General features: G+C 40.6%; 1 protein-coding gene across 6 annotated transcripts in view; it reads right to left on the bottom strand.

Moving 5' to 3' along the window:
* Positions 1-1,911: 1,911 nt before the first annotated feature.
* Positions 1,912-17,094, bottom strand: part of RBM39 (RNA binding motif protein 39) — a 36,723-nt gene continuing 21,540 nt past the window's right edge. For 4 of the 6 annotated variants that reach the window (XM_014961159.1, XM_014961160.1, XM_014961161.1 and 1 more), the window contains 10 exons: positions 16,600-16,752; positions 15,902-16,039; positions 14,321-14,386; positions 13,219-13,423; positions 12,939-13,016; positions 7,208-7,240; positions 6,056-6,131; positions 5,799-5,904; positions 3,013-3,091; positions 1,912-2,913 (listed from right to left, as the gene is read on the bottom strand). In XM_014961159.1, the coding sequence (XP_014816645.1) occupies positions 2,813-2,913; positions 3,013-3,091; positions 5,799-5,904; positions 6,056-6,131; positions 7,208-7,240; positions 12,939-13,016; positions 13,219-13,423; positions 14,321-14,386; positions 15,902-16,039; positions 16,600-16,752 (1,035 nt within the window). In that variant the 3' untranslated portion in view covers positions 1,912-2,812. Of the gene's footprint in view, positions 2,914-3,012; positions 3,092-5,798; positions 5,905-6,055; positions 6,132-7,207; positions 7,241-11,118; positions 11,298-12,938; positions 13,017-13,218; positions 13,424-14,320; positions 14,387-15,901; positions 16,040-16,599; positions 16,753-17,094 lie in introns of all 6 variants that reach the window. The other 2 variants (XR_001414043.1, XR_001414044.1) reach the window with 2 other exon arrangements.

Raw genomic sequence — 17,094 nt, 5'->3', positions numbered from 1 at the left:
GTACAGCGCACACGTTTCTCCCTTTGGTACTTGGCCGTTGTGTTCCCGTTGTGTTGATGTGGAGCTCCATTGTGTTTGTGCATCCCTGGGTCTAGGAGGTCTCTGTGGCTAATTCAGGTCTAAAGAGCAAACTACCAAATTCCTCTCCTCTTGCAAAATTAGGTGGGTTGAAGTTGGCCCCTTTTCTGAGTTCCAGGTAGTTTGGGGCCAGAGAGTGAGGGACCCCAGAAGGACTTGGGCAAGCCCTTCTGCAGCTGATGGCAGGCTACAGCTGCTCGGGCACCTTCTTCCAGCCCCCCCAGCAGCACGTGGGTGTGGGAAGCATCGGGGAATGGCACAGAGCAGTTACAGCCGTGCTACTACAGCTGGAAATCATTACATTGCTGGAAAATGGAAAACCGCTCCTGTCATGTGACAGGTAATGGTGTTTCACCACGAGTTACAAGGATGACTTCCACACCAGAGGTGGGAGATGTCCCTGTCAGGCCTTGAGCAATGGCTTTCCCAAAGCTCTGCCCTCAGGAGGAGCTGTGCTGCAGCCACTGCGCTCTGCTCCACAGCCCTGCGGCTGCCTCCAGCCACAGGAACGGGCAGTGGCTTTTTTCATTCCCTCAGCCAGGGAACAGGCTTCCCCTGTAGGAGCTACCAGAAATGGGGTCTCTTCCTACAGTCTGCCTTAATGGGTCTATGAGGTGCTCAGCATTCATCGAATCATCTAGGTTGGAAGAGACCCTTGGGATCATCGAGTCCAACCATCTCCCCTACACCATGTCCCTCAGCACTGCATCTAAACGGCCCTTAAACACAGCCAGGGATGGGGACTCCACTCCCTCCCTGGGCAGCCTGTTCCAATGCCCGACCACTCTTTTGGTGAAAAATTCTTTCCTAATGTTCAATCTAAACCTGCCCTGTTGGAGCTTGAAGCCATTCCCCCAGAAGAACAGGGGATTCCTCCCTGCCCCTCACCAGCCACCGTGGCACTGCCTGCAGCCCAACTTTAGTGCTGCAATCTCCTGGTGTTTGCCTTTTAAAACGAGGCTTCTCTTTGCTCCTCCTGTATTTCTGCCTGAGGCCAGGACGGGGCAGCAGCAGCAGAGCCCGAACCAGCACAACCCTTACAAGTTTCCCCAGCTTTTAATGGAGAAGCAGAATTCTGCTGCTAGAACTGGGCTCTCTCTCAGGTCACCGAGCTGGGTGACAGCAAACTGCCACCAACAACCAAGTTCAGTAACACAGCTACTCTGCAACAGCTCAACTTTTACTCCAGCTGGCACTAGCAGATTAGTATTGGTAACTAAAAAAATAAGATCAAAAAAAAAAAAAAACTAGAGAGCAGCTTTGCTCTTCCTAAGACACCCTCCTGGTACATCCCGGCTGCTCCCACCCCCCTCAGGGATGGCTGGGCAGCCTCAGCTACACACAGACCACCCGGCCACTGCCTTCTGTCCCAGAGCACTGGCACCATCCCTGCCCAGCCCCGTCACCCACCGAGGTGGAATGGACTCTCCCCACCTTCAAACAGCTTTTGTTATGCGTTGGTTACAAATGGGGGCAGGGAGGGAAAGGGGGACAAGGAGGGCAATCTATATGGGCAGGCTCCCTTATGGAAACCAGACTAAAAGCCAACGTCAGTCACTGCCACATCCCCATGACTTGCACCCAGCTGTGAAAGACGAGGGGGGACACTGTCTCTGGAATAAGCTGGTCTGAAAAGAGGCAGCCCTCCCCTGCCCAGGCAGGAAGAGCCCAGGAACACAGAGGGTCCCACGCAGCAAGACCCAGCTCCTGTGGTTTCTGCAGGAGTCACGCTCCCACCATCCACTACTCCAAAGCCTCTGTCCCTCACCCCCAGGCTTCAGCACACGCTGCTTCACACACAGTAGGAGAGCAGAGAAATAAAGCTCCATGAAGGCCTTTTTAAGAGAATTTTATTTGAGTGGTTCTTACAAAGATTGTTGCAATATGAAAGTCTTTGTTTGATAGAAATATCAAGCTGTCTTGTCAAACACACTGAAGTAACCCAAAAATATATTTCAGAGCTCACAGAGCTTAAAAAGAGCAAAGATTATATGCAACCAGAACAAAACACGTTTCTGTATTTCCTTCTGATTTTCAGACTTGGCTGAAATCCTTTACCTGTGCCCCGCTGCATACACAGAAACTTATCTGGAAATGCAGAGATCGTTTTGTTTGGAAACTTAGACACACCTCACACAGTATTTACAAAGAAACTTTTACAGATACATTAATCAAAAGTTACCATCAAGAAATAAAACCCTTCAATCTTTCTAGTCTTACCAATTATTCATCAGAAAGCAAGCTGAGGGGCTGTCTAGAGTCAGCTTTCAGTAGCCTTTTGAATTTTCCATTTATACAAAACACTAAATATGTCCCTTCATAAAGTCTATCTCTGATATTAACCTTGAGCAGATCACCTACATTTAGTGAAATGTAAAATGTAATTGCTGCATTAAAAGAAAGGCTTGTGAAACATTAAAAATGTCATTATGTCCCATCTGCCTTTTACAGAGAACTTGTTTTCTATGAGCTACTTCTCAGTTCCTACAGATCACCTCAGTAAATGTACAAGAATTACAAGGCAGAACAAGAAGTCAACAGCTTTGTATACAGTGGAAATGCTAGTTAGGGAGAATGAACACACTGCATTTCTGCTTACTTCATTTTATTTTTAAAGGTAGCAGGAAGTGTACACAAAATGACATTAAATCCTTTCCTTTAGTTTTATCTAAATAAAAGATAACTCAATCTTCCTCCAAAAAATAACTATGTACAAAACTGACTAAATCCATCTTCATCGTCGAACAGGAACCAGTAGCTGGGTTGCAGTCATAGAATCTGGGAAAAGGCTATGGTACGTCGGAAGAGGTACATACGCTGCTGTAATCATTTTACCTGAACAAAAGATTGAAAAGAAAATTAAAAAAAAAATCAGTACATGGTTATTTCGGTAATTAATGAATAAATGTAGGTCTGTACACGAAACCCACTCACCTGCAAACCACCGCCCGTGCAACGCATTTACAGCTGCAATGGCCGCAGCGATGGAAGGACATTTGACATAGACGTTGCCCTGTAATACACAAGTGTTACGGCCGGTTAGAAGCCTGAGAAACGCCCCACGTTGTCTCAAGACACTTCCTTGGTGCAGCTGTGCCAGAGGCAGGGCCTCGCCGTGTTCCTACTGGGACCCACCGCCAACGCAGGATGGGTGTGAGGGAACGGAGCAGTGGACAGTGTTTCACTGACCTGCGCCGCCCAACTCTAACAGGGACCTTTGTGTTAATTCTAAGTAGGATTTTGCAAAACAGACCAAACCTGAGCTTGATCTGAAATCAACAACTTACTCTCTTTGAAGGGTTATCAAGAGTATCTAATGGTCCTTGGTTATAAATGTCACCAGGAGTTCAGCTGCAGCCCCTGCAGCTTACCCCTTTGACCACCAATGCTTAACTGGATACCCAAGTTCAGTCTGCTTTGCAAAGGGATGAAGCACCCCCCGTTCCCAGGGGCAGGAGGGACGTCTGGCACTTCAAGGTCACTGGTACCATGAAAATTCTCTTTCTTGAACTTCAGCGTCTGCCTGTCTTTACTCGATCAAGGACTGAGAGGAAAGGAAAAAAAACCCCTCACAGCAGGGCAAGAAGAGCCTAAGATAGTATGTAACAGGAATGACAGATTGATCTTTTAAATTTGCCAGATACACCTCAAGTATTCTATCTGCAAATTAAGCACTAAATCAGCCTGATCCAGAGCACTGCAATATTCACACTCAGCAACTGCAAGACACACAGACGCCCACAGTAATGTGGATGCGTTTTTCTGGCTGCCTGCTTAAAAATAGAATACTCCCAGCAATTCTTGAACCAGCTCAGACTCCAGCTGAAAGAGGCTGTACAGGAAAGGAAGAAAAAGAATCCCTTTACCAGCCTTTGCAAGCCAGTACTATCTCTTTCCACTGTGATCTGACTCATTCCTTCTCAGGGGGGAAACTTGAGCTCAGGGACTGAAGTTTACTGCACTGAGCAATTAACACACACAGTTGTTTTCTCAGCTGCCCCCGCACAGGCACCTGAGCTGCTCAAGCATTAACACAAGATACAGCAACACAAAGCTTTAGTTTTCCTTGACACATCCCAGAGTGGACTGGCCTGGTGCTGTACACAAGACCACGTGTTCAGTTGGGACTTCTCACCCACAACAGATCACATCTTCCTGGCTGACAACTGACTGCCCTCAGCCTGGGAAGTCAGGCTGGATGGGCAAGAGACTAAATAGACAGGAGATGAAAACACTTAGAACGTGACCAGAACCTAGGCCAGGAACACAGAACAGCACAGTGGAAACGTACGTTCAAATATATTATTTTTAAATATCAGTGGGTGTTCAATATCTGGGTCATCACTGTGCTACTGTGATCAAATGAATTTCATGTAACAAACCCCTGACTCCTGATGCAGTAGCTGCAGTTTTAAATTTTAAATCTACTTGCTAACATAACCAGATTTGCAGCTCTATGTGCTTGGACCCTACACCAGGGATGTTGAGGGCTGTTGCCCCTTTTTTGCGGTTTAGAGGTGGTCATTTCTTGGGGTCTATGTGTTGGTTTTTTTGGCGGTGGTGGTTTTTACTCATCTGTTAAAGGAAACTTTGTTTTCTCTAAGATATTAATATAATATACTGTGGGAGAAGTTTCTACCTTCCAGTAGCCCAACCCAGCAGTGATGCTGATGACAAAACGCTGTATGGTGGTTTATGTACCAGACTGCAGCTCATCTCTAATTTAACATCTCAGTAATCCACATGAAATGGTTTTAGGTGACAAGAGTCTTCTATAGAAGCAGCACAACGATAACAAAGGTTTGTGAGTGCCAAGTGCATTACCAGGGCAGAACGATCCCATCTAAGCAATACTGACATGGACACTGGTGTGCATTCCAGCCTGGCACAATGGAATGACACCCAACAGGACACTACAGGGTCTGATAGTTAGAAATTTATCTATGAAACTGTTTGAAAACTGGACTTCAGTTTGGGTTGTGAATTCTATATTAAAGGGGTTCAAGAAGGCCAAATACCTTTACAGACCTTCCACAGTTTATATTCCAAAAGCCAAAACACAGGGGAAGAGATAACCAGCCTGGAGATTGAGTGAACAAAGTGAACACAGAAGAAAAATGTATTAGCCTTTTTAACACTCAGGCTGAGAGTCCCTCAAACAGGCACTAACCTGTTTTAAGTCTGCATCAGTAGCCCCTTTTCTCCTCCCTGTTATAACTCTAGGTACTCCTATTGCCCCCACTGCAAGACTTTAACATCACTAGTGAACACAGCTGTGTCCAAGCGTGGGGTTAGGCACACACTTCCCTGCACATCTCCCACCTGCTGGAGCAGTGTGTTCTTTGTGCTAAAGCCTGTATTCTCTAGAAACAGAGGAAACTGGAAGTCCCTGGCTTTTGGGAAATGCACAGCTTATGGGAAAAGCCAAATGCCAGAATTAAAGAGGTCACTACTCTTCAGCCTGCATTTCCCCAGTAACTCAGCTGTCTAAATCTGTAAGAGCAGACTGCAGCACCAGAGAACTGCTCTCGTACCGATATTCCAGTTACACACAGTGACTCAAAACAGGAACCAAATACATCCTGCAAAGCTGCAAGTAACTTCAAGAAATTTAGATTCAGTCTAGGAAAAAAAAATAGTGTTTGTAATGCTCCCTCTATACGCCGCAAAGCAACAAAACTCCTAAGACCTGCTCAGTGTCTCTTTAGAACTAGGCATACCTGAGCTGAATTTTTGTCTACATAGATGTGGATAACTCCTCCGTGTTTGTTACATTCCTCAATCACATCATCTTTAATTTCAGTATCCCAGCCAGCTTCTTCTTCACTGTAGGAGATGGAGGAAGAATAGGACAGTGATGAAATTGTTATCACTCGGACAAAATCCACCCCAAAAGCTATCAAAAAGACCTCTGCAACATACCGATTCCTTTCTCAGTCATCAACAAATACCACACAGACAATGATAAATCACTTACGTTTGAGGATTAAACATGTTGGAAAGCTGGAAGCACTGTGTTGCAAGTGGTTGTACAGAAGCAGCTGCAGCCAGAACTGTTGTAATGGAAAAAAACAGTAACAAATCTAAGAACTTGCTATGCATTGCTCCAATTTAAATGAGTGTTTTCTATCTATTCTTCAAAATCCCAGTATCCAGCAATAACAGCAACAGTTCTAACAACAAAATTGAAGACAGGAAAGCCAAACTCATTACTAGACACTATCTATGACAGAAAATAACTCAGAGGAACTACAGTTGAAACTGAAAATAACCCTGAACATTGGTTTTGGCAGATTTTCATTTTAAATATTTAAATGCAGATGTGTATGCCTTCACATGTGTCTAAAAATCCTGAGTGATATGCCAGCAGCACCTCCACTGCAGGATGGAGTGGGACCACCCCATCTGAAGTGACAGACAACTTTGAGAATTCTCAAAATGTATTTTAAGCATGTTGAATTATCCTTCAAAAAATATATATGCCCACTTTTGTCCCTTGGAAATACATAACACAGGAAATATTTGACAACTCAAATTATTATGTTTTAACTGTACAATAATCTATGCTGTTTCCCAGTAACTACCAAATTATTACTTGTCATTTATTGTTGCTCATAAACACAGTACATCTCATTAAAGATAAGCACTATCCTAAAGGCCTTTTCCCTAGGCTTTAAGCTTCTGTTAATTTAGCTGAAATAATGGCCACCTTCTTTTACATATGCAGACAAGAGGGGCTGCACAGTCAGAGTAAATGATGACTAATCCAGGGAGAGTAATCCCAAACTCCTGATTTGCAAATGACCCTCCTAGTCCCTACCTCTAAGGAGGAAAAACCCCACACCCAACCACACCTAACCCACAAATGAAAACACAAACCCACACATTTTCTAGGACTACCACATGGCTGGGGAACGTTACCAGCATTGAGGAAATGCTACAAAGAAAAGTTGAAACGTTTAACATACATTGTTATTTTCAGTGAATAATAATCAATACACAGTATGATTCCTACAGGCACTACATATGATTTCTCAGGCTGCTGACACACTCTAAACCCAAAGCATTTCACTTGAGGACATATGCAACAAAACCTACTGGTGACAAGTTAAATCAAATGCCAGTTTACCTTCATTCTGCTGAGATAGTCTTGTTTGCAAATCTAAAGAAAAATATACAGAAGTTAATTAGTATGCTTGCTAGCACTACTGTATCATTACCTGCAGGCCAGGATCTTTAGCTTCTATTTTAGTGGTTAAGAGCATCTCAACCCACTCTCACTGTTCCTCTCTAGTTGTGAGTAGCTGCATTCATTTCAGCTTCTCAGCTGGAATACTCTGTACTTGATAGAGATTCCACTACCACAAAGGAAAGCGTATTTCCAAGAGAAACAACACCTTAAAAGGAAAGACATGACCATGTCCTCTACATCAATGTACTGTTTGCACCTTGCCTTTGCTATGCTTGAACTCTTTGTATTTGTTCCATGAGAAAATAATTACCACAATTTTTACAGGCACTAGGATTTTGGCATCTTTACTAACAGAAAGCATTTAAGCACAATTATCCAAGTGTAACATTCTGAAAGCAGCTATCAAATTTAATTTTAAGGAGAATAAGGTGATATTTTACCTGTTATCTTTTCATGAAAGTGTCATTATGACAAGTTACTTTAGTATTTTTCATATTCAAAACATTTTCAAGTATTCAGAAAAAATTGCCAAGAAAGTACTAATTATTTGTTTAATAACATACAGATTTCCCAATTTTAAGTAATGAGAACAGGCAAACACAGCCTTTCTAACCATTTCCATCTATGACTCCAATGCTCAACATTTCTAGACCAACAAAAAACTTCAGAATACCAGAAATGTAAGCATAAGCCTCTTCATTTATGTTCCAATTTAATTCACACAAAAGCAAGGAGTCAGAAGACTGAAGTTAACACTCATCTTAATTCACTCGTTTAGAAAGCAGTCAAGTGATGGACCCCAAGCAATCTTCCAAGGTCACTTGCAAACACCTGATGGTATCAGGTATCAACATACTTTTTTCCCTTTCTAATAAAACCTCCTCCACAGCACTGGGGGACCAAGTATTAAGTAGCGAGAGCCCCAAAGAGAAGTATCCCTCAGTTGCCTTCCACGTGACTTCCACAGAAGAACACATACTGGGAACCACACTGAAAAATAAGATGGAAGGAGCAAGCTCTGGAGGTTGAGCTGCAACAAGAACTGGCTACATGTAGCTTGTTTTCTATGTGCACCTGAACACAATCCTCAGCTCCATAACAGGAAAGACTCTCTTCACCTGTATTCTCTGCTGTAACTAACCACCTAGTTAATTACTACCCCAACCTTTTGTTAACAATTGTGGGGTTCTTTTTAAAAAATAACCCCCCAAATCTCTTAAATTAAATCACTCCAGTTAAATGAGGACAGTGACTCCTCCCTCTGCAATTCTGACACAACTGCACATCACGCAGAGCTGAACTCCCACTCGTCAGGAAGCCCGGGCTCTGCAGCCCAATGCTCCAGACGTGCCAAATCCACACACATCACCCTTTAAATTCCATTTAGGGCCGAGAGTCAGTTCTCTTCCAGACAGATCAGCTAACAGGATCTTGTGGCAACAGGTTTCACGGGTTAATTATCTACCACCTCTGAAACATGACACTCCCTCCCCTATCCATCAAATCTTTCATCAACTCATTGAATTTTCTGGTTCCTTGTGGTTGAAGAATGGTCCTCTCCTCTCATTTCTAAATTCACTCAGAAGTTAGAAATTCATTGTCACGCTTCACTGTCAAGTCTTATTCTTCCCTACGTGCAGTTTTAAATAGCATGTGGAAACTAAAATACATCTGTAAAGTTAAGAACCTTTTCTGTATGTTTGGTATACGTATCTGTAAGAATAGCAAGTTTAGCATGAGTAAGAAGTACATGCTTAGTACAGAAAAAGCAGAAATACAGAAATAGATACATAATAGGTGCTATATTAATATATTAACATATAATTGTTATAATATATAATATCAACACATTTTGTACTTCAAAATAAAATGAAGTTGCATGTTTATTTTGAAACACAGCTTTAAATAAACAGAAGCCTGCCAAGTATTCCCCAGTTTTTTAACTAATTACTTGCAGCAGAATAGCAGATCAAATCGAGGTCCTGGATGGTGACACCTATTTGCCCCTCCATCACAGCACACTGTCTCAATCTTTTTCAGAAACAGAGAGCTCATTCCCAAAAGTAAGGAAATGTTTTGTCCCAAAAATCATTAGAACAATGTTCTGTAGGCTCATGAATATTTCGATTTCAGACAGAATTTACTAGAAAAGAGAAAGTACACAGCTAGAACTGCTTTGCTTAAACTCTTTTTCCTGCTGGAATTTTCTGCATAGGAATAATGTCCAAGTTCTCAGGTTTCCCATAAAAATAATTCTTTAGCTTCCCTATTTTAGTTTGATTCAACCCATCTTGAACATGGGTAACCAAAACTGTTCAGGAATGTGTAGGCAGCATCTCAGATGCTCCAGTATGCTAACACTAGGAACACACTGCCCTTTCAAAAACGCATCACACTGACAGTTCCTATTCCCTCACAGATAAGCTGGAGTACTTAGATATTTTGCTCCTCCTTGGCCATCTTTCACTGCTAACCTCCCAGGCTGCAGCACTAGAACTTGTTTCAATCCTGAACAGGTGAACAATTAACACCCTAACAGTCCCTTACAGACAGCACCTCTGTATTTACTCACCTCACTCCTATTCTTGTTGACCATTGTTATTCATGTATGTATTAAACAAGATCAGCCCAACACCTCAAGTTTGGCTTCAACAAGAGTCTCTAACCTTTCCAGTTTTCACCTGAAAAAAAAATCCCCCTTTCTTTCAGCCAGCTTCTTTACCTACTGGATTTCCTGTACTACCCACTTCTCTAGTTTGGTAACTCCCAAATGACACAAGTCAAAAGTTCAGAGGGAAGAGATCTACTACTGCTCCTCTGTCCAGGAAAGTCAGTTTTATAAAAGATTGTCTTTAAATGCCGTTTCTGTGAAAGTATGCTGTCCTTTAATACAGTTTAATACTTGTCCTTTAATACCAGTCCTTTAATACTGTCCTTTAATACCAGTTTACCCTTCAGTATGACTTGTGAAGGAGAGAAGTGAACTCAAGAGAAACAGGACTGGAAACCAGCCCAATTATGTTCTTCTTCCTTCCTTTTAAGTGTAGGTAATTTAGAATTAGATGTTCCAACTATATATTGTATCACAGATTTAAAATATTTATTGACAATACCAGATATCAGACCTCGTATTTCATGTATCTGTTCCCTCACTAATTTGATGAGAATTTTCTTACTTCTCTGAACTGAGTACATTCAGCTCTTACTTTTAACTTTGCCTTGTGAATAATTTTCTTTTTTTTTAATTCATATTCTTATCTTACCTTCCTCCAATTCCAAACTTTATGACCAGTGTCCCCACTACAAACTGAGGTCACAAGATTCTTTTGAAACATCTTGTATTTTTTCATTCAACCTCAGCCCCACTTCCTTTTGTTCTCTACAGGAACTGTAAATCTTCAGCTGCACTTTTACAAGGTCTAACTCAATCTGACTGTTGGCAGGTAATTCTTGTTTTATCTATTTCCCAAACAAACTACTGTTTAATCATCAGTCCTTTTTTCTGTTCTTCATAGGCTCTGTGCTTATTCCTTATTTCTTTTGAGGCAGCTAATCACCCGGTTCGGTGTGGAGCCTGTTTTTAACAGGCCTGTTCCTTCTGTGGAATACAGATCCAATAGAGCATTAGCAATTTGGAACTGAAGAAACTTTTTACATCCTGCCTGTTCAAACACCCACACTGCTTAGACGAGATTACTTTATCGCCTTGTTTCTTCAACCACAGCTTTTGAAATCAGAAGCCTTAGTTACAGACTTGTTTTGTTTATCCTTCCATTTAAACTTGAGCAACTCATGATCCCAAGTCAATGGTCATTTCTATTCTCATCCATAACATCTTCATTACTTACCAAATTGAGTTTAAAATAGCATCCCCTCTTCGTGAGTCTGAGTGTTTGATGAAGAAATTTGTCGGATATCACATCCAGGAATATCTGGGCCCCACCATTATTACTAGCAATTCTTCTCCAATCTGTATCAGGGAAGTTAAAGTCTCCCATAATGACATAATTCCTGGTAGTAATTTTCTCTAGCAAGAGTAAAGAGACCTTTAATCCATAACCAAATCTCACTTTGGGGATAGCTCATGACTATGGTAGTAAAAAGCTTTATCTTTTTCCAAAGTTACTTAAGTAGCACGTCTGCATTATTCCTTTTGTACAACAGAAGTGGAGTAAACAATGCTACCCCTACCACTTTTATTTCTACAGTTACTAAACATGCACAATATTCAAAAACCTGTTTTCAGTCTCAGTACTTCTTCCTCCACAGACATGTTTTCTCATACTGATTCCATGCTATCCTAACAGTTCAGGTATGTGAGATATTTTTCACATATTCCTGACTTGTGGAATTTTCATTTCTTTAGCTTGTTTCAAATATGGGGGTGGGAAACGATTGGGGTTTTCAAAATGTATTTCTTTTATTTCTCATTGACTACACCTGTTTCCAAGCAAGACTGTCACACCACTTTATCACCTATGTTAAAGGTGATCTAATTTTAGAGTTACCTTTCCTTCTCTTTCTGGACTACATAGACTTTTTTTCTTACCACTGTCTTTTTCATCTTTTTCTTATCAGATTGAGAAAAAAAACCTTATTCCACAACCCACATTTCTCTTTCACTAGCCAGGTCCTTTTCCTTCCAAGGGTTTATCTGTAGAAAGACCTTATTATATTCTTTTAGAAACTGCCTACAGTTTCATGTGTATGCTCTTCTCAGAACAGCACCTGAACTTCAGTAACATGATTCAGATATGTCTTAAGTCTGAATCACTTCTGTTCCAAACTCTGCAGGGAGACAAACAGAACAATGCCATCTATTCTTTGTTGATTTCCTGACACTTCTCACACATTCCAACATCTAGTTATTTGCAATATTCAAGTCTTTTCTACTGCTATGACAGCTTCATGCCCTTTGTTCTTCTATTAATAAAAATATATCATGAAATTCCACTCTGTAAATTCCCAGTCTCCTGCAGGAGGTTGGTTACTCGTTGCTCCAGTTCTGAAGACCTCTTGAACAGTCTGTTGTTTAGGGCAGCTATGAACTAGCAGCAGCAACTCTATCCTCAGCCTCATTCCCTCTCACAGCAAAATAAAATCCCTGCAACACTTCCAACATACCCACTTGCAGAACACACAAACTATAGGCAATTCCAAGCAACACGCAAATTCCCCGATGTACAGTGTCCTTCCTCACCAAGATATCACTATGTAAACCTGACATTACTGCAGGCTTAGTTGCCGTGTCCCCCATGAAGTCCTAAGAACCTTCTTGTCCCTAGTACACCTCAGTTTTTTTCAGAAGGGTCAATTGCCTTCTAATTATGAGCCTGCCATTTTTAACAGTCAACATTTACACTGCAGTAGAACATAGAAGTCCCCATTAGTACAGGGAATAGTAAAGATAGAGATGAAGGCTTGGGATGAATTAAGTCAACTGTAATAGAATTGCCAAAAATAATGCAAAGCAAACCATGCCCATCGAAACTGTCATATACTGTTACTGTTCATTTGCTCATGGATTTGCAAAGTTTTACAGTTTGTAAAACATGCTGGAATACCTTTATTCTCATTTTAAAAGATCACAAAATGCAGTTAAGCACCTCTTCTCAAAATTATATAGCATAAAGTATTTTTGAAAAATAAACAGGTCATCATTTCTTACCTGCCACAGCTCCAAATGCCAAAGATCCGCTCATCTGCAGAGCCTGCTGTGCGGCCGGGGGTATCTGCAGACCAGTACCTACAACAGAAGATGAACACACCTTGTAGCAAGCACTTCTCACTCTGTTAGGGATGCAGTAACACAAGTACCAGAAATGTTACTGTTCAAAAGCTTAAGAATATCATTCCATGCATTTAGTGTAATGTTCTGTGGGGTATATGAATACAAATTCTGTCAACTTCTGTGTTTTCACACATTTCTAATTAATGATCACACATACCTTCTGCAAGTCTTGCCATCAATTGAAGGCGACCAGTTGTTCCCAAGTCAATTCCAGTCCGCTCCAGTTCATCACTGTCCAAAAATGAACTAGCACTGGAAGCATCAGTGCGCTCAGTTACATGTCCAACTTTCATTGGCCTACCAGCCAGCTCAAATCCGTTCAGTTGTTCCAAGGCCTTTTTGGCACATTCAGAGTCTGAGAACTGTAGATTGGAAAAATACAAATTCAGTAACACTGCCTCCAGGATCCAGCAACATTTCTACTGTATGCAACATCCAGAGTTATGTAAACATAAGAAACATGACATTCAAGTTAACAGTCCCTACAAGCTGACTTACATGTGCTCTGTATTTTCAATTGAATCTGAACACACACAAGTTTGGATATTTCTCATAAGAATATACTTAAATACATTAGCATTGAAACTAGAGCATCTAGGTATTTCAATCAACAGAAGTCATGGCTTCAGTTCTCTTTCAACACTTTCCAAGAATGACAGTCACTTCCTTTGTAACCCTGTAACTGCTGTGCATTTACTAACAGATGTTCTGCTTTATGCTGTGTAACATCTAATTAAAAATATAAGTATTTTCTCAGTGTTAAAACTATCAAATATTAGCTATAAAGTTAGTTTGGTTTCATTTGTCTCCAAGTGCCACAGGTCCTAGATGAGACTTCCCCCCCGCCATGACAAATTTCCAGGTCAGTCAAGAAACCCAAGTTCACAGAATTATGGATCTGAGGGTAAAGAGGAAAGATGTTTTCAAGTGAAAGCTTTAGTCTCTAAAATTTTATTTCCCCTAAAAACCTCAAATTTAATTATTTTCATAGCACTGTGAAAGTGCCAGTCTTTACTAGTATCTTTGCCTGCAGAAGACAGCACTGCTTTACCAGGTACTGACCAAAAACTATACTAAACGTGTGCATTGTTCAACCACAATACCCACAGAGAACTGGCAGAAACAAAGAAAAAGGCCATTGCTGCATATCCTGCAACATGTTATCTCTAGAATTAACCAAGATTGCTGAGTAAGTTATACTACTACATGGGAGGGTTACACTCAAATTGTCTACGAAGTCTGGCCAAGTGTAGTCATACCGTAATAAATCCATATCCTTTTGAGCGTCCAGTTTCACTATCCATCATCAGCTGAATGCTTTCAATCTAAAAATAAGAATGAAGCTATTTATTATCAGACATTTTGGAATAAACCGCTAGATATGAAAACAAAACCTGAATACAGTCCTGCCAAATATAAGTATATAAATGCACACCCACTTTTTTTTTTTTTCAAGTCAGTTCTTCATTCCTTCCTCAAGTCAAAATTAGTACAGGCAGCTACATACGTACTTTGATACTAAACCAGAAGCGAGTAAACATAATGGTGATGTACAATTTATCCTTTGAGTCCAGCCACATGCAGAGGCTTGGTCCCAATGCAACAGTCTAGCAGACAATGAGCATGCAGACATCATCAAACCCTAACTGAAACACTATAGTTACAGCATATCAAACAGAGAAAACTCCATTTTACAGAGTAAGACCAGCAGTTTGCATTACTTTGACTCAGGGGCTTTAAAAAAAATGGTAGGCCAGTAGTTATTTAAAATATGTACGAGAACTCCTAGAAGTTTACAGTTACTGAATTTAATGTAAATCATTAATTCATTTAAATTAGTAAGTCAACCATGAGCTATAAAACAGTGTCAGCAACACACCAGTAACAGAAGAACTGAGTTTAAGACTGAAGTATATGGAATCAGGAGAAGGAAAAACTTTCACAGCTCTACATGTAAGCCTCCTAAACTACATTAATCCCCCTGCCAGACCTTGAGAGAACACAAAACCAGAACAGCTATGTGGATTAAAATTTAATAAATTGCTGCAATTTTCCAGGCTTTTGCACAACAGAATTAAGGGGATACACAAACTGAATAGCACTATTACAGTATGTATGAGGCAGGTTAATATCCAAAGACAGTACCTTTTTTTTATTATTATTTTTTCCATTTAGCAGCATATTTAGTATATTACTTTTTTCCTATCTATGACACCTTAGCACAGTAGGGCTAACATCTATTATGACTCCACGAGAAACTAGGTTCTACCTGCTCACTTTCAAAACTCTCTACAAAAAAATACTGCCTCAAACTGGGGAGTTACAATGAGGAGTGAAAAGGGGCCTGTGTCAGAGCTGTATGGGACACTGCTAGTTTATGGCAGCAACATGAGCTGAAACTCCCACAAAAAGCTGAAACTACTACACTCACAGTGAACACAGCTTGGACTTGATTCTGTACGTTGGGCCTTAACACATTCACAATCACACTGCAGGGGGTGAGGGGGAGCGGACAGGGGAGATATTTACAAGCTGCAGAAGGAAGATCTAAGGTAAAGATTTGGGGGTTGGTGGTTTTTTTGTTGTTTCATAATTTTAGGTACCCTCAGAAGACCTGCCATTCAAAAATCACCGGACTGTATCACAAATCAAGGTTCTCATTTTTTCTCCAATTTTAACTAGGTATCTAAAGCCTTCTGGATGTAACAGCCACAGAAGAACGAGAAAAAGAAAGATAAGTTTTGCAGGTGTGAAGCTGAATTATTTCCATAAACGGTGAGTGTTCTACATTTGCTTTTCAGCTAAACTATCGTAACACAACACACCAAATTAAAACTTACCCTGCCAAACGGCTCAAAAATTCCTCGAAGCATATCTTCAGTTATGTTGAAGTGTAAGGATCCCACATAGAGCCTCATAGGACCAGCACTGCCCTTCTGCAGATTATTTGCCATTGCTGCTGCTCTGTTTTTCTCTGCCTAAGAACAGGAAAAAACAAACTCACTTTCTGTAAGAATTTAATTAAAAAACCCTAACATAAGCAGTATACATCTACCACATTAAAATCAGTAAATTCACCAAAAAATACAAGCTGTTCAATGAGCAGCATGCAGATTATAAAATTTTAACATAGAAATATATGAAATCCAAGACCGTAACCAAGTATAGAGACACAGCTTCCAAAAGCCTTTAAGATAGAACAAGTTCATGCAGAATTCTGGCTTGTATCCAGTAAATTAACATGTTACTTTTTACATATACGCAAAAGCATACATAATACATATGGTAATTCTGTAACATTATTAGAGTTTCATTGTTACTACTTTCTTAACATCTGTATATTCAAAATGCATTTATATCACTTGGATTGTTTTAATTTGCCTGTCAACTATGGGAAACAAAGGTCCATTTCTAATTAGCTTACTGTTAAGATTTTCCAAAAATTCAATGGTAACTACATTTTCAAAGGCTAAATTTTCCAGCAAGATAAAAGAGGCACCACTCAACATAGATAAAAACAAGATTTACAGCTCCTTACCTGTGATGCCTGTACTATGATGGGTACACCCAAGACTCTCTGCCCAGTCAGTCCTATTGCCAGAGGCACTGAACTAACATCAACAAATTCTACATAAGCAATTCCCTTTGAGCGCCTGGAATTTCTATCTGAAATCATTCGCACATCACGAACCTGAAAGGCAAGTATAGAAATGCTGTTAGAGACAAAGGAAAAGAACTAATGCAGTCCATTTCTCAGAACAGTATTAATAAACAGACAATTATTTGACAAGCCAGTGGCTTTGCAATTATGCTGCAAATCTAGAGTAGCATAAAGCTGTGTTAACAAACATCCCAGAGGGAAGCTGGCATTAAAAGCTGCCCAAAGTCAAACATAGTATGCTACCGGGACAGCAGCTAGAGAATTTTGCAGCACTGTGATGCTTCAAGCCAGAATCTTGCAGCTGATGGAACAAAAAGTTTTTCAAAATTGAAAGTTAAACAAATTTTTAAACTACAATGTAACTGGCAGACC

Source organism: Calidris pugnax, unplaced genomic scaffold (genome assembly GCF_001431845.1).
Source record: "Calidris pugnax isolate Ruff unplaced genomic scaffold, ASM143184v1 scaffold518, whole genome shotgun sequence".
Classification (NCBI taxonomy): domain Eukaryota; kingdom Metazoa; phylum Chordata; class Aves; order Charadriiformes; family Scolopacidae; genus Calidris; species Calidris pugnax.
Note: the sequence above shows the minus strand (reverse complement) of the source record. Positions and strands in the feature narration are given on the sequence as shown.